Source organism: Ahaetulla prasina, chromosome 2 (assembly GCF_028640845.1).
Source record: "Ahaetulla prasina isolate Xishuangbanna chromosome 2, ASM2864084v1, whole genome shotgun sequence".
NCBI classification, from domain to species: domain Eukaryota; kingdom Metazoa; phylum Chordata; class Lepidosauria; order Squamata; family Colubridae; genus Ahaetulla; species Ahaetulla prasina.
The window spans coordinates 43,817,422-43,840,060 of record NC_080540.1 but is presented as its reverse complement, the minus strand read 5'-3'; the positions used below and the strand labels follow the sequence as shown (position 1 = coordinate 43,840,060).

The 22,639-nt window shown below is 43.8% G+C and overlaps 2 protein-coding genes across 14 annotated transcripts in view; both read left to right on the top strand.

The window, feature by feature from the left end:
- Positions 1-22,639, top strand: part of FOXP1 (forkhead box P1) — a 755,498-nt gene that overhangs the window by 54,621 nt on the left and 678,238 nt on the right. The window lies entirely within an intron of this gene.
- Positions 11,483-14,570, top strand: LOC131191056 (uncharacterized). Its single transcript, XM_058168801.1, has 2 exons — positions 11,483-13,285; positions 14,352-14,570. Exons 1-2 carry the CDS (start codon positions 11,486-11,488, stop codon positions 14,559-14,561), a joined length of 2,010 nt encoding a protein of 669 aa, XP_058024784.1. The 5' UTR covers positions 11,483-11,485; the 3' UTR covers positions 14,562-14,570.

Here is a 22,639-nt window from a genome sequence, read left to right as displayed (position 1 = left end):
GCTGCTGCCCAGCTAACTACCTGATTTCCTAAACCATTTATGTTAGAATTCCATTGATTTCTCTGCAACTAATTGAATCATCTTGTAGTCAAGCATTATGGTTTAATTGCATTGGTGAGCTTGGTCTAAGGCTCTTAAGTATTTTTTTAATGATACACCCATTTGTAGAATTCAGTATAGGCAGATCACATATATTTACAGTGAGTTCTGCGTTCTTAATGATCGGCTGAACTTAATTTTCTTTACAAGTCCCGGAAAATATTTTCATATTTGATATTTCAGTGTAAAAAATGTCTTGTGGTTGAGTTTGACTCCTGTTTGAGACTGTTTCCAGTAAATAAAATATGAAATTAACTCTATATGTGGGCTTTTTGAGGAAATGGGAAAACGAGTGCATTTTTTTAAAAGTAGAAGTGACAAGTTTTTTAAGACTGTTCAATTCTTGAAATGCAGAGATTACATTCATCTGACTCAGTGAGACTTACTAGTGAACACGGTGCATATTCACATCCACTGTGAAACACCTGTGAATGATTTTTATATAATGACTATGAAATGAAATTTAAGAAAAATCAAAACATGCTGCTGAGCAGTGGATTTTGTCATCTCTCCCTCTCTTTTCTTTTTGGGTAAAGTGATGATCTGTTAAAGTAACATTAATAGTTCTGAAAGTGCAGTTTTGGCGGTTAGGAGAATTTGCCCGTTCCTGCACCATTCCAGACTCAATTGTTTCAATGACATTTGCTACATTGAGTGCTTAAAAATGTTATGTGTGGATGAATTGATTCAAGTCAATCAGCTTTGTTCTTTGGAACCAGATGTATCTTTGCAAGTTTCTTACTTTTTAAAACAATCTTTTATCCTCTGCAATGTAATCTGATATTTAATATAGCCAGACATCTATGAATATTTACAATGTGGAAATAAACTCAAGATTGAGAATATGGACTAGCAAGAAAAAACTGAATTCTATAAATTGACTATAAAACACTAAGGAGTTTTACAAAAGATTTTCCATTTAGAGTAATCTCATCATTCATGCCATCAAGTTTGGCTTTGACAGTACTCTGTCTTATATTCTTTTATAGCTCAAGATAAATTCTGTGTGTGAGACTTATAGATGAAATCAAGCAAATCAAAGTGTACATTGGGTTTGATGATACATCAGTTCTGTACATTAATAGTTCAATACAATTCTGTCTATAAAGAAAAAAATAATTGGACAATAGAAATTTTATGTTATAAGAGAAGTGGGGAGGGTAATGTTCCTAGGGATCTCAATTTTCACATGATTCCAAGACAGCTGATCTAATATACAGTCTTTATCTTCATTTTTAGCTACATTGTTCTACAGCAGGGTGTCAAACTGGATTTCTTTGAGGACCAGATCAGCATTGTAGTTGCCCTTTGCTGGCTGCCTGGTGTGGGGGAGGAGACAGGACAGACACCTCCTGCAGCATCCTGCCGGCAAAATGGGGCAGGGGGGGGGCTGCAAGTGACCCCCTCGTGCCCTGGTTTTGGCCTGGAAGGCCTCCTATAGCATTCTGTCAGGCAAAACAGGGTAAGTGGGGGGCACACCCTGCACCTTGTTTTTGCTAGCAGAGACATAGTGGACCGTTCCTTTGCTATTTGCAGGCTGGCCCTGCAGGCCAGATCTAAGCTTGGATGCATTCCGCCGGCCTTGAGTTTGACACGCCTGTTCTATATTATTTAGAACTACAATGTTTTAACTGCTAAAATAAATAAAATTTATGGTCATTCTCTAGTTTAGCCCAAGATTTGGCAGACATTTCAATAGATAGAGGTGTTCACAACTAGCCCTGATGATTGAAAAGGGAAGTGGTATGTGCAATGATACAAATCTTTCTCACTCACTAATGAATCCCAAAGCCTGGGAGTGCTAGGAAAATCCTACCTTCTGAACAGATAAAAGGATGATCCTTATAACTTTTAATTTGTCATTAAGAACTTTTTCAAATCATCGAAGCAGAATTAATTACTGTTACATACAGTAGTCGATGTATGACCACAATTGAGCCCCAAAATTCTGTTGCTAAGTGAGATAGTTGTTAAGTGAATTTTGCCTCATTTTATGACTTTTGTTGCCACAGTTGATAAGTGAAACAATGTAGTTGTTAACTTAGTAATACACAGTTGTTAAGTGAATTTGATTTGCTTGTTAGAAGGTTGCAAAAGGTGATCACAGGACCTCAAGACACTGCAACCCTCATAAATATGAGTCAGTTACCAAGTGTCTGAATTTTGATCATATGACCATGGGAATGCTGCAATGGTCATAAATGTGAGAAACAATCATAAGTCACTTTTTTCAGTTCCATTGTAACTTTGAATGGTTACTAAATGAACTGTTGTAAGTTGAGAACTACCTGTACATCAGTAGCTTTCCTTAACATTTGACAGAAATATGCCTAAAAAGAATCATTTGATTGTGAAATGGATGGCTATATAAATATGATGAATCAATCAATAAATAAGTAAAATATGAATGAAAAGGTCAATTTATCAATTGTCAGGAGTTTTTAACTTTGCCTGTAACTATTATTATTGCACAGGTTTGACATCTGGAACAACTGCAGAATTCCTGAATAACAGCAATAACTCAGGGACATTTGTATAAGTGTTAGCAGATTGACAAATATAATAGGAGAATTGTTTTACAGTTCACCTTAACTAAAGAGACCTCTTGCTTTCCTTTAATATATGGGCCAATTTAGACCGAAAAATTGGTTCACTTCAACTGAGCTTGTCTTCACACATTTGATTATATGTACAGATTATATTCATAAAATACTAAAAAGACTTGCAAAAAATACAATAAAATAAACATAACAGTTAATTACAGACACAGAGCACTATTAAAAAACATGTGTATACCAGATGCACAAGAAGTATTCCTGCCGTTTGTTCACGAGCAGCAGCTGCTCCATTATCAACCCACCCCTCAATAGTTTAAAGGATTATATAATTTGTGTGAATTCAAAATATGGATAGAGAATGGAATATTTAATCTTACTATTTCTGTTTTGTTATTTTGGAAGCCGTTTCAATAAGTAGGCTGCAAAGCTTCTTTGACCACATTGAAAAAGGGAGAAAAAGAAAAAGGTAACAACACACAAGTCTGTAATGACTAGCCCTTGAAGTAGAATGTCTTATATGACTCAGTGAGAGTAAAAGGTTTTTATTCAATCCTTTTTCTGGTCCCCCAAAGTTTGGGGGGAGTGTCAAAGAGCCATTTTGAATTTGAAAGAACTCAGTGTTCATATAAAGTACAAGAAGTTCAAAATGCAATCCCTGTCCACTATTTTGGCTGGAATCAGACGGGGATCTTTTAACATCTATAGATCTTGAGGCATACCTCCATGTCCCTATCAGACCATCTCACAGAAGGTTCCTTAGATTCACCTATGCAGGCCACCATTGGCAATACAGGACTCTACTCTTTGGTCTTTCATCAGCGCATCGAACCTTTACCAAATTTCTGGGTGTCTTAGCAGCCCATCTAAGGGGAAGGCCCATAAGGCTACAACATTATTTAAATGACATATTAACCCAGTTGTCATCATGGCTTTAGGCACAACAGGATCTCCAAGTCACGGTCCAAACTCGCCAGGACCGCAAGCTGTCCATGAACTGGGTGAAAAGCCATTTGTCACCCTCCACCACCATCATGCACTTAGGTCATCAGTACACTGACATCTCAGGTTTTCCTGTCCCAGTAGCACCAATCTAGTATACGCGCCCTGGTGTCACAGGTCAAATCTTTGAGACTAGTTCCATTGCTGCTGCTTTCCCAACTGTTGGGAAATGTGATCTCTTGTCTGGCAATAGTCCCCTGGGCCCGGTTTCATACATGGGCCTTACAATGGCTCCTTCTGCCCAGTCAGAAATCAGAAATCAGGAATTCAGCATCCAGAATTTGAGTACCTTGGAGGGTGCTCCATTCCTTGGACTGGTGGATGTCGGCAGCAGTGGAGAAGGGCTGTTTGTTCAAGGAGCCCAACCGGCTGGTCCTCACCTTGGATGCCAGCCTAGTCAGTTGGGGAGCCCATCTGGAATCCCGAGGGACCCAAGGTCGGTGGTCTTGGGAGGACCTCCTACATGACATCAACTGGTTAGAACTGCAAGCGGCGCATCTGGCGTTACACCGTTTTCAATATGTCTTGTTGGGTGAAGTGTGCTATTGTTGACTGACAATGTGATAGCCAAAGTACATGGGAACAGATGGAGGCACCCACTCCAGGCCACTGATGCGGGAGGCTCGGAGCTTATGCCTTTGGGTAGAAAGTCACCTCTTCTCACTGAGAGCGGAACACATTGCAGGTATCTCCAACACCCAAGCGGACTGCTTCAGCAGTTCAACATCGACCAGTCCAGATGGCGTCTCCACCCAGACATATTTCATCAGATAATAGAGAAATTCGAGCAGCCGACCATGGATCTATTTGCCAGTCTGTTGAACACTCAACTACTGCAATTTTTCTCCAGGTTACGGATGAAAGGGTCTGAGGGCACAAATGCCCTCAGATACCCGTGGTTTCCAGGCCTTCCCTCCGGCCCCTCTCCTACCAAGAGTCATCAGGAAGATGTTGTACAAGGAGGCAGATGTGTTACTGGTGGCTCCCCATTGGCCACAAAGGCTGTGGTTCATGGACCTAGTGATGCTATCCATATCTCATCCTTGGAGAATACCACCGCACCGGATCTCCCTCAGCTAGGGTTCAGTGGAGCACTCATATCCTCAGTGGCTCCAATTGGCCGTTTGATACTTGGAAGGGAGATCCTCAGGAAGGGACACTTTTCTGCTAAAGTGATTAAGACCATTTTGGCCTCTCGCCGGGTGTCAACAAACAGAATTTCCAAGGCATCATGGGCATCCTTATGTCGCTGGTGTGACAAAGAAAAGCTAGTCTCCACTTCTGCGACTGTCCCAAAAGTGTTGGACTTCTTACAGGTGGGACTAGATAAGGGCTTATCCACAAATACACTTTGAAGGCAGGTGGCGGCCTTGGTCACAGTCTTCTCAGAAGGGACTGTTACCCTTTCATAGCACCCCAGGGTCTGTAGTTTCTTAAAAGGGGTATCTAACCTTTTACCACCTACGGTACATTGTTACCCAACTTGGGACCTGTCATTCGTCTTACAGACTCTAATGGCTCCTCTGTTTGAGCCCTTGGAATCTGCCAGCCTCAGACTCTTGACTTTCAAAATTGCCTTTTTGGTGGTGATCACTTCTGCCTGCAGGATCTCGGAGCTGGCGGCATTGTCAGTAAGACATGACCTATGTATTTTTCATCCATTCATTTATTTCATTTCATTTATTTGATTTTTATACCGCCCTTCTCCCGAAGGACTCAGGGCGGTGTACAGGCAAATAAAAAACAGATAAGACAATATTTTATAAAATGCGAGATTAAAAAACTTATTATAATTTGCCTAAAAAATTTAAAATATATAGAAATTAAAACCCCGTTTAAAATTAATAATAAAAACTATAAAATCCATAAAATTTAAGCCAGCCCCGCGCGAATAAAAAGATGCGTCTTCAGTTCGCGGCGAAAGGTCCGAAGGTCAGGTATTTGGCGTAAACCCGGGGGAAGTTCGTTCCAGAGTGTGGGAGCCCCCACAGAGAAGGACCTTCCCCTGGGGGCCGCCAGCCGACATTGCTTGGCGGACGGCACCCTGAGAAGTCCCTCTCTGTGAGAGCGTACGGGTCGGTGGGAGGCATATGGTAACAGTATCCAAATAGAGTCATTCTCAGACTAGATCCCACATTTGTACCAAATGTTAATACCTGGTTCCACAGGACACAAGAAGTTATCCTACCAGACTTTTGCCCTAAGCCCAAGACACCTGCGTGAATGTCGCTGGCATACCTTGGACATCCGCATTCCGATGGTCAGAATCACTGTTTGTTTCCTTTCAACCCAGGTCTATGGGCAAGAAAATTTCACCATCTACCATTGGGTGCTGGCTGAAAGCATGTATCGCCTTGGCCTATGAACACCAGGCCAGGTTTATCCCAGGCTGTATTACGGCACATTCGACTCAAAGCGCAGCCACTACGGCAGCTTGGGCTACGAAAGCCTCAATCCAGGAGATTTGCAGGGTAGCTACCTGGGCTACCCCTTCGCTATTTGTACTGAATTATAGTTTAGATATGTTTGCCTTGGCTGAGGCAGCGTTTGGATGGCGTGTGTTACAGCAGGTTCTGCCAGCTGAGGGGACCCTGGACCAATCAGTTTCCCGCCCCACATCGGATTAGCTTGAGTATATCCCATGCTTGGACCCTCCAAGCAGTGCATAGGAGAATGAATGTTGGACTTACCTGAACATTCTTTTTATGTGCGCTGCAAGAAAGTCCAATCCCACCTTGGTACTGAGAACGGTCTGGGGTCCAGGAGTGGCTGATATCATCGAATTTGCTCCAAAGTTTTTTAATGAAGACCTGGATTTCCCCAGATCCAGGTCTTCATTAAAAAAACTCAGGCTTGGCCGGGAGGAAGAGGCATAGTCCAACAAATTACAACTCAGTCTCTGGTCAAGCAGACGGAGTTAAACCCATGCTTGGACTCTTCTGTAGCACATATAGAAAGAACATTCAGGTAAGTCCAACATTCATTCTACTTCAAGTGACTGACAATCCCATTTCGGAATGGCTATGATAAATTTTCTATGTTTCACTATTTCTAAAAGTCTGTAGAGATTCTCAGTCATCCAGGTCTTGGTTGTCCCAAAGGTGCTTGCCCACTATCCTGTCCCCACTATCCTGTCAGAGCTGAAGAAGCTTCTTGAATGAGAAGCGAAATGTCTTCAAACAAAAAACAAAGTTAGGATGTTGTTAGTGGTGGAAGGCCGCGATATGCAGATTGGATGGCATGCTATTCTCTGGGAAGAGAAATACAAAGTTCACAAGTACTTCCAGAAGCACTTCACCAGCGGGCACTCTTGGATATTTGGATCAAAATTAAGCAGTGTACTTTTATGGAAGTTCTGAATTGGATATCGACATTGGAGATGTTTACGCACCCAAATTTCATCAAGTCAGGAAGAGTTATTACGTATAAAGATTTGTTAAATGAGAGGGGAGAGTTGAAACCCAAGAAAAATTTAAAAGAGGAAGGAATTGAACTTGAATGGTGGGCATATCTCCAAGTACTATCAAAATATATGAGGGATAACAAAGATTGGGGCATAAAAACAGAGTTAACAGAATTATATAAAATTTTATTAAGAACAGAGGAGAAGGCAATAAGGAAAATATATCATCTATTGGAACAAGATATGTTAGAAGAACAGGTAAAAGAAACTATGTTAATTTGGAGCAAATATTTTGGCTGTAGTATCGATCTAGACAAGTGGCAGGATCTTCATGAAAGAAACATAAAAATTACCTTAGCTACTACATACAAAGAAAATTTATACAAGATGTTTTATAGGTGGCATCTCCCACCCACAAGATTAGCAAAAATAAGCAAAAAACATTCGTCAATGTGTTGGAAGTGGGAGACAGTGCCAGGGACCTTTTATCACATGTGGTGGGAATGCCCAAAAGCCGCAAAATTTTGGCACCAGATAAGACAATGGATAGAGGAGATACTAATGCAAAATACAGAAGCAGAACTGGAATTCTTTCTACTGGGTATTATAGAGGGCAAATACAACAAGAGCACAATTTCCCTAATGTTACATATTCTAACAGCAGCAAGATTAGCTGTATGTAAACATTAGTGAGCAGGGAATCTCTCTGGGGTCCTTTTGTATGTGGTTGCCATTTTGTATTTTATATTTATATGTTGTTTATTGTTACATTTTAAAAAAATTATTGTTTGTTTTTATGATGTACGCCACCCAGAATTATGTTGTTTGAGTTGGGCGGCCTTATAAATCTTAAAAACAAGCAAATTGATATTTTTTTTAAAGTGTCATTTTAATTTATTATTTGAATGTTGAAAGCCATACTGCAGATTTATTTTAAACAGGACAAATTCCATAAATAAATAATGTAGTACCAGGAGTAATCAGTGTAATGAAAATACATAGCATGAAAATGTGTCATCAAGTAGCAAGAATCTGTGTTTGTTTTTAATAAAGTTTGATCCTGGATATGCTAAATATAACTTCATTTAATCTCATGAGGCCTTTTGAGACCTTCATTAATCTCGTGAGGTCTTGTCGCCCAGAAGTTGAAATATAATTTTTTTCCAGATTTTACACATTTGTTTAAAATATGAGTCATTTTTCTTTTTCCTGATATTATTACAATACTGCAGTACCATTTTCACATGATCACAGTATTGTGGTGGTAGGATTTTGATTTATAGGCTAATCTTTCCTTTCTGTTTCTGATTCCCTTTCCAGTGACAAAATACTTTACCAAGTTATTCCTCTTCAAAATAGTAACATTTCCAGTTATGTTTTAAAAATTCTTAAAAATATTAGCTAAGTCCTATATTTTCAACAAAAATTGTTTTCCCTTTTCCTAAGACCAAGATAAGTTTATCTGTTTGTAAGATTCAGTTCTCCAGCAGGGCAGGACCAGCAGCCAGGCATGGGAGTGACTCGGTCTGTATCCAATGGGATCGAGTCTGCTAGTTGAAAAGCACCTCCTCCTCCTGGTGCCTTCCAGCTTTCAGACTCGATCTGATTGGGAACAGACGCACTTCGGAGCTGCTTCCCTTTGAGTTCATCGGAAAGTAAGCATTTCTTAAGTAATTAGGAGGGCGATTCAGCCCTATTTATTCCTTCCCAGCTGCTGGTATAGGGGTTGAGGCTCCCATTGTAGGTGAGCTCTCCCCCTCCCCAGCGAGAAAGGGCGATTCAGCCCGATACCGCTGGGGACAGCATAAGAAGCTGCTGGAAGAACGGGGAGGCTGATAGGTCTCATTTACGCCTCCCCGTGGCTGGCAAATTCGGCGGCTGCCGAATTTAAAACACAGCCGCGTGGCGGCTTTAATTAAAATTAAGTTTGGGCGCTCCCGGGTGCTTCCCGATCGCCCCGGCCTACCCATAAAAGGGTCTAGGCCGGCCAGCCTGCCCCTGCCTGAGCTCTGGGGCGTCTTTAATCAGGCCATTGATGGGCCTATTTTCCAGTCACCGGATCTTCGTGGGCGCTCCCGGGCTTCATTCCCGATCGCTCGGTGACTCAGCAGAGCCTCTGCATCGATCTTCGACTGGCTCTCCGGCTACCCACTGAGGCCTTCAGTCTGTGAGTATGATTACCTTCTTAGCCACCTCCGGTTTTTACTAGCCACGTGGCAAAATACCTAGTAGGCCCTAGAGAATGGAAAAATTTCCCCACTGTATTTTTATTTAAATGGTAATTAATTTATAATTTGTCCTAGGTCATTTTTGTAATAGGCCTTGGCTTGGGCCTCTAAAGGCTCATAGGCTTCGCATCCAGGCCTTGTCCACGTGGGGTTTGAGGCCTAACTATCGGTTAGGCCTTTCAAGATGGCCGCCGTTCCTCCAGTCCGGCCTAGTAAAAGGAAGCAACATCAGACCAGCCCAATCCCAGGGCCTAGTGCTTCGAGCTCTCATGCACCCACAAGGTCAGAGACACTTCAATCCTCCATTTCCAAGCCCCAAAAGGCTATTTCTAAGACTTCTGAAAAGAAGGCCCTACAACGCCAGAAGGCTATGGATCGGGCCATTGCTAGGGCAGTGAGGGAATCTGCTGATACTATACAGGAACAGCCTCCTGTGCAGTCTCCTGGGGCTCCATTAACTTTATCTCCTGATATATCTGTAGACTCATCCCAACCTCTGCCCACTTCTGATTTATTCTGTCCTATTTCTGTATCTGAAATGGAGGTTTTACCTGCAGCCCCGCCAGTACTTGAGTCAGCAGAGGTTCCTTCTAGTGCCACTATTCCGATGGGGCCTGTGAGTCACCAGGCAGCTGCCCCAGCGGCTAATGACCCTGCAGTTATGGCAGAAATGATTGCAGCTGCTGTTCAGAGGGGTATTACTGCTTCCAGGCAGGCAAGAACCCATTCATGGGTTTCAGAATATGTAGCATCCCAAACTAGTCACGATTTGGTGCAGGACTACTCCACACCTCAAGCTGAAGATTTCCAGGCTCATTCTCCATCTCGGGCCTCACTGGGGGATGAAGGGGACCTTAGGGATGAGAACCTCTCTGAGGATGAGGATTTGGTCCCAGACCAACCCTCCTTTGTGGGTCTCTTCAACCCACAACTATTTCGGTCTTTGTTACACAAAGCCAAGGTCACTACCCGGCTGGGAGTGACCCGACCGGCCCCAATTCCCACCTCGGAGACCACTGATCCACCTATGGACTTGTTTTCAGTTCCGGTGGTCGAGTCAGAAGAGGTGCCTGCCCCCAAACTCTTTGTGGAAGTAGTCGATAGGCAATGGAATACTCCTATAACTGGTCCTAATCCTAATGCCTTGGACCGTCGCTTGTACAATTTGGAACCTAACTTCCTTAAATTACTGCAAATCCCCACAGTTGATGCCCCAGTAGTTGCATTAGCAGGACCATCTGTGGTCACAGGACCTCCAGAGGAAACCCTTCGCCCGGAAGATAAACGTGCCGAACAAACACTGATTAAAAGTCATCAGGCGGCTGCCTGGGCCGTTAGGGCCTCTTCCTCGGCCTCTTTCTTTAATAGGGCGGCCCTTTTATGGTTAAAACAGTTGCGTGACCGTTTACCAGTCACTGACTCCCGGTCACATCAGGACTTAAACAAGATTATAGCTGCCATCGAATACTCAGCCGATGCCACCCTAAATGCTTCTCGATTTGCTGCCAAATCGATTGGTTCCACAGTATCCTCACGCCGCCTTCTCTGGCTCAGGCGTTGGCAAGCCGACGCCAAAAACAAATGGAGGTTGGCCTCAGCCCCTTATTCGGGGACCTCACTCTTTGGAGCAGCCTTGGATCCTTTACTTATAGAGACCAAGGACAAGCGCAAGATCCTTCCAAGCATGTCCCGCCGTTCAGACTCCAGGCCAACCCCATATTTTCGTCCCTTCAGGGCGGCTGATTCTAACTTTGGAAACTCCAGAACCCAAAGACCCTTCTCCCCCAGACAGGGTAGACAGGATAGGCAGGATAGACAGGCAGGTCAAGGTCAGAGGGGTTCCTTCAAGCGGCCCTTTCGGGGGGTGAGAGGTCGTCCATTCAGACGCTCACGTTGACTGCTTGCCCGTCCCTCCCATTGGGGGCAGACTGGCACTCTTCGCCAGCCAATGGGAGGAGTCCACCACGGACTCCTGGGTCAGGGAGACAATCAGGTTCGGTCTCTCCCTGGAATTCCTCTCCACCCCCCCCGGGTCATTTCGTCAGGTGCCCGTTATCTTGCGACCCAACGAAACGGCTGCTCGTGGCATCGGCCATAAAACATCTTCTCTCAATTCAGGCCATCCAAACGGTGCCACGAGACCAGCACGGTCAGGGATTTTACTCCCAACTGTTCATAGTCCCAAAACCCTCGGGGGGATGGAGAGCAATCCTCGACCTGAAGGCTCTGAACCGCCACATAGTCTACAGGCGGTTCAAGATGCAGTCACTCCAGTCCATCTTGGAGAGCATCAGGGAGGGGGACTTCCTCACGTCAGTAGACCTGACGGAGGCATACTTACATGTCCCTATCCTTCCGGCTCACAGACGATTCCTCCGCTTCTGCCACGGGGGTCTCCATTACCAATATTGTGCCCTTCCATTCGGGCTCTCCTCGGCCCCCAGGGTCTTCTCAAAGCTAATGGCCGCTCTCACAGCGCGCCTCCGGGCTATTCCAATCAGAATCCAAGCTTATCTGGACGATCTCCTTATCCAATCTCGAACAGAGACCCTGGCGGCAGCGGATTTGTCCACAACCATTCAGGTTCTAGAAGCCCACGGCTTCTCGATCAACAAGGCCAAAAGTCACTTACATCCTACGAATCGAATCCAACACTTAGGGGCCATCATAGACACGATCGAGGGCCGGGTCTATCTGTCACAGGAGCGTCTCACCAATTTACAGAACCTAGTCAGGGGGGTAACCAAGAGACGTCTTATTCCTTTAAAGACCCTTTCCCAACTCTTGGGGAAACTGGTCTCCTGCATCGGCATTGTACCTTGGGCTCGTCTCCACTGCAGGACACTGCAGTGGTTTCTACTCCCCTATCAAAAGGCACACACAGCTACGTCACCAATACTTGTCCAACTTCCACAACAAGTCAGGCACTCCCTTCTATGGTGGATCTCCCCAGCCCTGTCAAAGGGCAGAGAGTTCAGGGAACCCCAACGCCTAATCTTGACAACAGATGCCAGTCTTCACGGCTGGGGCGCCCATCTGGGATCGAACATGGCTCAGGGTCAGTGGTCCCCAGGGGACCTGACCCACAACATAAACTGGTTAGAACTCAGGGCCATTCATCTGGCCTTACTATCGTTCCAGGACATTGTTCTCAATCAAGACATTCTAATATTAACGGACAATGTGGCCGCAAAGGCTCATGTGAACCGCCTGGGGGGAACCCACTCTCAGCCTCTCTTGCAAGAGGCAGTGCAACTGGGTCTCTGGGCGGAGGCTCACCTGAGGTCCATACGGGCCTCTCATATATCAGGGGTGGCAAACACACAGGCCGACTGGCTCAGCCGAGTCTCAGTCGACCAGGGGGAGTGGCGACTGAATCCGGATATGTTCCTCGAGATCACACTCCGCTTCGGGAACCCGCTGGTAGACCTCTTTGCCACTCGAGACAATCGTCAACTGGATCGGTTCTTCTCAAGGTACCCAGTCCAGGGGGCGGAGGGCATAGACGCCCTGTGCAGTCTTTGGCCCCCTGGCCTCCTTTATGCCTTCCCTCCCATTCCAACAATACCCAAGGTTATCAGGAAGATGCTGAGGGAACAGGCGGAACTCATCTTGCTGGCTCCACACTGGCCTCGGCGCCCGTGGTTTGCGGACCTGGTGGCTCTCTCAGTGGCTCCCCCGTGGAAACTTCCTCAGACCAAGATCTCGCTCAGCCAAGGGCAGCTGACTCATCCGGACCCTCAGTGGTTCAAGCTGACCGCCTGGCGCTTGAGCGGAGCCTCCTGAGGAAGAGACATGTACCTGCCAACGTCGCCAACACCATCCAGGCGTCTCGTCGTAGTTCCACCATTCGCATCTACGGCTCGACGTGGCGCACCTTCTACACCTGGTGTTCAAGCAAGAACATAGACCCTACCACCGCTTCTACGATCACTATCCTGATCTTCCTTCAACACGGATTGGAACAAGGTCTGGCAGCGAACACGCTTCGACGACAGGTAGCTGCTCTCTCTTCTATTTTAACTTGCGGTGCTAAACGCTCCCTAGCCCACCGGCCCCTCATCCGTCAATTCCTGAGGGGAGCAACCAACCTTTGTCCTCCAGTAGTCCACAGGTATCCATCTTGGGACCTCACGAAGGTTCTAACATCCCTCACCAAGGGCCCCTTTGAACCTTTGCGGGAGTGTGGCCTGCAATATTTGACATATAAGGTGGCCTTTCTAGTAGCCATCACTTCAGCTCGCAGAATTTCTGAACTTGCTGCCCTTTCCACCAGGGCGGATCTCTGCGTTTTTCACTCAGATAGGGTGGTCCTCCGGCTAGATCCTACCTTCCTGCCTAAAGTTAACTCACTATTCCATAGATCACAAGAGCTCATTCTTCCCGACTTTTCTCCAGATCCGGTACACCGGCTGGAAAGGTCCTGGCATACCCTAGATGTCCGGAGAGCCCTCCGTATTTACATCAAGCGTACCGCCTCTCTCAGGAGGACGGAGGCTCTCTTTGTGTCCTTTCAACCAACCACCATCGGCCTTAAGGTATCTTCCTCTACCATCGGTAGATGGCTTAAGGCATGCATTGCCAGAGCATATCAGATTCAGGGAATTCCTTTCCCAAGTCGCATCACTCGCATTCTACTAGAAGCGCGGCTACTTCAGCTGCGTGGGCCACTCAGGCTCCATTAGAAGAAATCTGCAAAGCAGCCACATGGTCTTCTCCGAATCCATTCATACGCCATTACAAGATCGATTCCTATGCATCTGCTGATGCAGCGTTCGGCCGCAGGGTTCTCCAAAGGGTCCTAGAAGGGGGTTCTAACCCGGACCGGGCGGATCCCTCCCGATAGGACTTGCTTTGGTATGTCCCATGCCTGGCTGCTGGTCCCGCCCTGCTGGAGAATGGACATTGGTCCTACCTGAATGTCCTTTCTCTGTTGGCGGGACCAGCAGCCAGCCCCTCCCTGAACGCCCGGTTCCTGTATTCTATGGAGGTCATTCGGGCTCTCATGGTCATATGCCGGGGGGGAGGGCATAATAACATATTCTTGCAGTTCCTGTTTTACAGCTCAGTGCGTCGGTCTGCCGCATCATCCTCGTCCGAAAGCTGGAAGGCACCAGGAGGAGGAGGTGCTTTTCAACTAGCAGACTCGATCCCATTGGATACAGACCGAGTCACTCCCATGCCTGGCTGCTGGTCCCGCCAACAGAGAAAGGACATTCAGGTAGGACCAATGTCCATTCTGATCAGAGTAAATTACAGAGAATTGCCCATTAAGATATTTGCATCGGATAAAAATTCAAAACAGATGCGGATCATCAGAAATGAGGAGCTTGCCTATCCAATAAATGTAGGCACAGATACCACAATATCAGTATCTCAGAAAAAGGAATTGTATGTAAAAATCCTTTTAGGTTTTCATCACATTTTTGGGAGTAGGAAGGGCACTCATCATAACAGGGATGCAAAATGTTAAAAGTTGTTGTGATCAAAGGAATGTCTCCCCCCTCCCCATCTTTTGGCAAGCTTAGTGAAACTCTTTATAAGACTAAATAAGAAATTGGTCTCTTTATCCAAACATTAAATAACCAAAGGAGGTGAAGTGATGGCATATAGTATCATATAGATGGTAGGCCAGATATTTTATAAGACATTTATTTCTTTGCTGCTTTATCTTTATACGCAAATTTAACATGAACGTTAACAGTTCGGTTGGATGTGGTCTGTCTAGTATGTTTGCATTTTGCCAAAAAAAAGTGGTAAAATTTAGACTTTAAAATGAAGACAGAAGAGAAAATTATATAAAACATTTTTTATTAGTCCCAAGTTTTCCCAGCTCTTCAGAGTGCCTTTGACATAATGCTGGTGATATATCTGAAAGTAGTAATTAGTTCACTATCTTAAATCTAATTTTTCTATAGGAATTAATTTATAATTCCTTTTCATTCATATTCCATGCTTTTGTAACTCATCAAAATGAACTGTTTTGCTGACTGAAAAAATATATGTGATTGCTTAGCAAGGACTTTGCTTTGGAGATTTTGATACCTACAAATCTCAACATTTCCTACCTGCAAAACAGAAAAATCTTTTATTATTCAAAATTTTAATAGGCATTACATTTTGCAGTTACTAAGCTTATTAGGATTCTAAAATATGTTTTCCAGCATAAAATAATCACTGTTCACAGGGGAAGGGCCTTCTCTGTGGGGGCTCCCACCCTCTGGAACGAACTTCCCCCAGGACTTCATCAACTTCCTGACCTTCGGACCTTCCGCCGCGAGCTGAAGACGTATTTATTTATTCATGCAGGATTGGCATAGAATTTTTAGAAGTTTTTTTATTCGGTTTCAAATTTTAAAGTGGCTTTTATTGTTTTAAATGTATTTTAATTTGGGGCCATATTTAATAAGTTTTTTAATTATTGATTTTATTCTGTGTTTATTCATTGTGGTTTTATTTGGCTGTGAACCGCCCTGAGTCCTTCGGGAGAAGGGCGGTATAAAAAATTAATAAATAAATAAATAAATAATTTTAAAAATTATTTTTGCAAAATAAAAAACCAGAACATAAATTATAAAAATTATTATAGAAAAAGTAACCCATTACTAAATAGTTTGTTACTAAACTCTACATTCAAGTAGAAAATATACATTTAAATAAAAACTACAACTTTTACTCAGGGGTGAAATCTAAAAATTTTCCCTACTGGTTCTGTGGGCGTGGCTTAATTGGTGGGCGTGGCTTGGTAGTCAGATGTCTGGGTGGGCATGGCCAATAACAATAAATAATAAAAATAATAAACAAAGTATACAAAACAATAAGAGGTACCAAAAACCAACTTTCACACTTTACACACACACACACAACACAACACAACTGACTCACACACAATGTAAAAGCAGCTGCATTTCACCCAAAATGGCCCCTGCAACAAGCAGGAACCTCACACAGCCACAAAAAGCTCAAAAACCAACTTTCACACTTTACACACAACACAACACAACACAACACAACTGACTCACAATGTAAAAGCAGCTGCACTTCACCCAAAATGGCCCCTGCAACAAGCAGGAACCTCACACTTTACACACACACAACACAACTGACTCACACATACATACACACTGGAAACTAGCCTTAGTCAACAAACGAGTCCCAGCCACAAAAATTGACACAGGACCCAGGGTAACACACAATGCCACCACCAATCATCCTCACCAGATTCAAACCCAAACCCATCCCACAGACGAAACACAACCACCATCCAGAAGCCAGACCATGCTGGCACGACTGGCTGCTGCACCCCCCTCCAATCCCCACACAAAGCAAGTTGACACATGCCAGGAACATACGACAAGACCTCGGACTCGGACCCAAAGCAAAACCCGGGATGCTGCATCACAGCCATTTGCTCAAGACATCACAGAACTCCAGAGGCCACAACACCAAAGCTCAGGACATTACAACACAACCTACTACCCAGGATGTTACAGCACACGACTCAGGAGGTCACATTCCCAGACTCAGGACATTTCCAGGAAGCCCATTACCACTACCACTAGACAAAAGCCAGGAAAAGCTCCAGGCCCAGACAAGATAACTCCTTCTTGCTTAAAAGTCTGTGCTGACCAATTGGCCCCCATCTTCACCCATATTTTCAATAAATAACTAGAGATGTGCTATGTTCCTTCTTGCTTCAAACGCTCTACCATCATCCCAGTGCCGAAGAAGCCCACCATCAAGGAACTGAATGACTACAGACCAGTTGCTTTAACATCTGTAGTCATGAAAACCTTTTACAATCAGGCCAGAAATGCACTAACAAGGGAGATCAGAGCAGCAAAAAGAAGCTACTCTGAAAAGCTAAAGAATCAGTTTTCAGCAAATGAACCAGCAAACATGTGGAAAACTCTTAAAAATATTGAAAGGCTAGTGCTTTCCTACCTGAAAACCATCACGGATCCGTTGTTAGACCCCTTGCAATTTGCATACCGAGCAAATAGATCAACAGATGATGCTGTTAATATGGCTCTGCATTACATCCTACAACATCTTGAGTCTCCAAAGACCTATGCAAGGGTCCTTTTTGTAGACTTTAGTTCAGCATTCAATACCATCATTCCAGACATTCTTCTAACTAAGCTAAACCAGCTACAGGTACCGGAACAGACTTGTAAGTGGATCACAAGCTTCCTAACAAACAGGAAGCAGCAGGTGAAGCTAAGCAAGATCACATCAAATACCTGTACAATTAGCACAGGGGCCCCCCAAGGCTGTGTGCTCTCCCCACTTCTCTCTGTATACCAATGACTGCATCTCCAATGATCCATCTGTTAAGCTACTGAAGTTCGCAGATGACACAACAGTGATTGGTCTCATTCGAGACAATGACGAATCCGCATATAGACGAGAGGTCGAACGACTAGCCTTGTGGTGCAACCAAAACAATCTGGAACTGAACACACTCAAAACCGTAGAAATGGTGGTAGACGGTAAACCCTTCCATACTTCCACCTCTCACAATACTAGACAACACAGTATCAACAGTAGAAACCTTCAGATTTCTAGGTTCTATCATATCGCAAGATCTCAAATGGACAGCTAACATCAAAAACATCATTAAAAAAGGACAACAAAGAATGTTCTTTCTGCGCCAACTCAGTAAGTTCAAACTGCCCAAGGAGCTGCTGATTCAGTTCTACAGAGGAATTATTGAGTCTGTCATTTGCACCTCTATAACTGTCTGGTTCGGTTCTGCAACCCAACAAGAAAAACACAGACTTCAGAGGATAATTAGAACTGCAGAAAAAATAATTGCTACCAACTTGCCTTCCATTGAGGACCTGTATACTGCACGAATCAAGAAGAGGGCCGTGAAAATATTTGCAGATCACTCACATCCTGGACATAAACTGTTTCAACTCCTACCTTCAAAACGACGCTATAGAGCACTGCACATCAGAACAACTAGACACAAGAACAGTTTTTTCCCGAAGGCCATCACTCTGCTAAACAATTCCATCAACACTGTCAGACTATTTACTGAATCTGCACTACTATTAATCGTCTCATAGTTTCCATCACCAATCTCTTTCCACTTATGACTGTATGACTATAACTTGTTGCTGGCAATCCTTATGATTTATATTGATATATTGACCATCAATTGTGTTGTAAATGTTGTACCTTGATGAACGTATCTTGTCTTTTTATGTACACTGAGAGCATATGCACCAAGACAAATGCCTTGTGTGTCCAATCACACTTGGCCAATAAAATTCTATTCTATTCTACAGGAGGTCACATTCCCAGAACTCAGGATATTTCCACACAGCCCATTAACCAGGTCATTACAACCCAAAAGACTAGGACCACACACACACAGGATGCTACGAAACACCCGATCAACCAGCTCAGAGCAACACTCCCCACCTCCCCACCAGTATTTATAGAGAGACGGCAGCTCCAACTACGCTTTGCTCGCACAAGCACGAAGCTGAAAGCACAAGCCTGAAGATGATGATTGAGACCTCATCGAAACATCGCCAAGATACTCTCAACCTTACACGGGAAAAGACCCGAACATGCCAAAACATACCTATACCCATGAAAACCTACGAAAATGTGTGTGTGTGTGTGTATGTAAAAGAATTACTCACTTTCTTGACAATGGCAGTGTGCACAAGAACATTATTTAAGGTATAAACATATAAAATAACTCAGAATTGGTAGTGATTACATTTAAGAGTATCCAAGTAAACCTTAACGTTGCCTACAAACAGCCATATGTTTGCCTTACTGAAGAAGACTATTTTCTGTGAAGAGGAAAGTACAACCTCTGCTTTATTCACTATGCCATTTCATAGTTTAGAGACGCTCCACCTTTCCTTCCTTTTTTCCTCTTGTTGCATCTGATATAGAAGACGGGAAAAGGTGGGACATATTTTGGAAGTATGTGTTGGCACAAGCGTCTGAGTTTTGTTCAGCAGAAACAGGATGATTTGTTTTTGTTTTTAGGACTAACTTGTGATTTTTTTTTATCTTTAAAACTTTTGATGTAAATTTATGGAACAACATAAGCACACATTATGTAAAGAATTATGCAGTGATTTTTCATGGAATACAAGATGCAGCACATTTCCGGTTTAGTGGTATCTATCTATCAAACATCTGCCACAATCTGGATTAAAAGTGGTTGATCCTAGGAACATGTCTTTCACAGTTGAGATTAATAAGGTTCTTAAAAAGAAGGTTAAAGCTACAAGAGTTCTTCTGTACTGTATTTTAGTTCCAAATAAAAACTGTATATAGGTAAATTAGAAGGTTATGATTCTTTATGTCAATCTCTTTCAGCGTAAAGAGAAATAGGACCTGTTGATTCATTTGGAAATGGATATTAGTAATATTGGTAATTAGGAATATACTAGGATACAGGTAGTCCTCTATTTACGTCCATAATTGAGCCCCAAATATCCGTTGCTAAGCAGAACAGCTGTTAAATGAATTTTGCTCCATTTTATGCCTTTTTTTTGCCACAGTTGTTAACTGAATCACGGCAGTTGTTAAACAGTTATTAACACAGTTAAGTGAATCGGGCTTCCTCATTGACTTTTCTTGTCAGAAGTTCACATGACCTCGGGACATTGCAAACCATCATAAATATGAGTCACTTGCTAAGCGGCTGAATTTTGATCACATGATCATGGGGATGCTGTAGTGGTTGTAAGTGCAAAAAATGGTCATAAGTCATAATTTTTCCAGTGGCATTGTAACTTTGAACAGTCATCAAATGAACTATTGTAAGTCAAGGACTACCTGAGAACCAGCTTTAACTTCCAGTTTATTTTAATGCTTTAAGTTATTTATTTCTAATCAAATTTATATGGCTGTCCATCTCACAAAAAGTGACTTCCCAGTGGCTTATAACAAGATACAAACAATAAGTATATCCAAAAAAGGTCATTATTAAAATGTTTAAAAAAATCTTAAGAACATACAGGATTACATAATGGAATAACAGAGTTGGAGGAAACTTTGAAGTCTTATAGTCCAAGCCCTGCTCAAGCAGGAGAGCCTATACTATTTCAGACAAATGGTTGTCCAGTCTCTTCTTAAAAATCTCCAGTGATGGCATACCCACAACTTCCGGAGTCAAGTTGTTCCATTGATTCTAGAACAACTTGACTCTTCTGGAGTCAAGTTGTTTTAACTATCAGGAAACTACCATCCAGCCATCCTCCACTATACTGGTGGGGGCCAAACACTTCTAATATCAGGTTTTCTTTATAAGAAGTTTTTTTTTCACTCTGGGCAAAGCAGATCTCCAGAGAGATATGCAACTCCTTTCCAGCAGCAAGCAAGTGAAGCCGTCTCAAGTTTTCATCCAGGCCTGATGACAAAGCAGTTCTTGAAGGACTTCTGGAAAATAAGTAGAGATAGTGCCATCCTCACTTTGGGAGAGAGAATGTTCTATAAGGCAGGCACCATGGTAGAGAAGGCCTGTATCCTGGGTCCTAGCAAGTGTAGTTCCCTTACGGTGAGACCCACATAGAATAGAATAGAATAACAGAGGTGGAAGGGACCTTGCAGATTTTCTATTCCAACCCCCTGCTTAAGCAGGAAAACCTGTACCTGTGATGGCGAACCCTATAGCTCTCACATAGAGCCATCTCTGCAGGCACGTGAGCCATTGCCCTAGGTCAGCACCGCACATGCGCTTTCGCCTCCCACCGGCCAGCTGATTTTCGGCTGGCCCCACCCATGCTGCTCCTTCCCTGCCAGGAGCCTCCAGCCTGGGGAGGGTGAAAAACAGACCTACCGGAAATACTGAAAGTCCAGATATGGGCTGTTTCTGGACTCAGACAAATTTCTCCTTAGTTCTAGGTTGCTTCTCTCCTTGGTTAGTTTCCATCCATTGCTTTTTGTCCTGCCCTCAGGTGTTTTGGAGAATAGCTTGACTCCCTCTTCTTTGTGATAACCCCAGAGATATTGGAACATTGCTATCATGTCACCCCTTGTCGTGTCCCACTCCTCCGCTGACGGCCGGGTCAGGGAAATCCGAATCAGGCGTGCCTCTGCAGCTCTGCCAAAGTCCTAGCAAAGTTCTCAAGGCAGGCAGGAGACCAGGAAGTGACTTCAGCAATATAAGGTAGACTTTGCCTGACTCAGAGACTGCCAGAAAGCAGATCCTTTATATAGGTCATGGGGTGTGGCTCCATGACTCAGCACTTATCCAGGCCTGCCCCTCCCTTCCTTCTGCTGCCGCCGCCTATCAATTCTCCTGAAGCGAGGATCGCTCCTGGCACTAGCTGTTGGTAATTGACCTTCCTCAGGCTGTGGAGGAGGGGGAGGGGTCTAGTTGCTCCGTTTGCCTGGGCATGGAGCCAGAGCTGGGGGCTGGAAGCACTTCTTCTTCCTCGGCCTGTCTGGGCATGGTGCCAGGGCTGGGGCCTGGAGGCATGCCAGGACATTCCTCAGCGTTCGGAAGGAGATAAGACGGGCCCGGCTGCGGGGAAAGCGAACGAGACACAACACCCCTAGTCCTTCTTTTCTTCAAACTAGACATATCCAATTCCAACAACCATATTTTTATGTTTTAGCCTCCGGTCCCCTAATCATCTTTGTCGCTCTTCTCTGCACTCTGTCTAGAGTTTCAACATCTTTTTTACATTGTGGCGACCAAAACTGGATGCAGTATTCCAAGTGTGGCCTTACCAAGGCATTATAAAGTGGTATTATCACTTCACGTGATCTTGATTCTATCCCTCTGTTTATGCAGCCTAGAACATCATGCCTCTTCTGCTGGATCTGATAGGATGGGCAGATGTAATTGTGGAGAGGCTGTCCATACTCTTTTACAGGAGTAGTATATGAATATCACCAGAGAAATTTTGTTTATGTTCCAGAAATTTGGGGGTTGTTTTGACATTCAGTATATCAATTGTTATTTCTGACATTGATACCTGATTCTTTTGCCTGACAAGAATCAAATTCCTTTGTCAACCACATGTCAAGCTAGTATTTGATTGCTGGAGCTTTCCCCTATTCGGTATTGTTGGATTTGTCTCCCTGAAATGCTTTGCTTTTTTGTATTCTTTAAAAGAAATATTCTATTTCAATATGTTCCCCTAATTGTTTTCCCAAAAACAATAGTAATATTTAGCACCCACAAAAACTTGCTTTGCAGAGATATATCTGGCCTTCAATTTTTAGATTCTGTCTACTCTTAAGCTGTCTACTCTAAGCAACTGAATACAATATTTGTCATTTAGAGCAGCATATTGCATGGAGAAATATCTTTTCTATGTGGACTGTGTTGCATATAAAAATGTAACTTCTACTAGTTCACATTC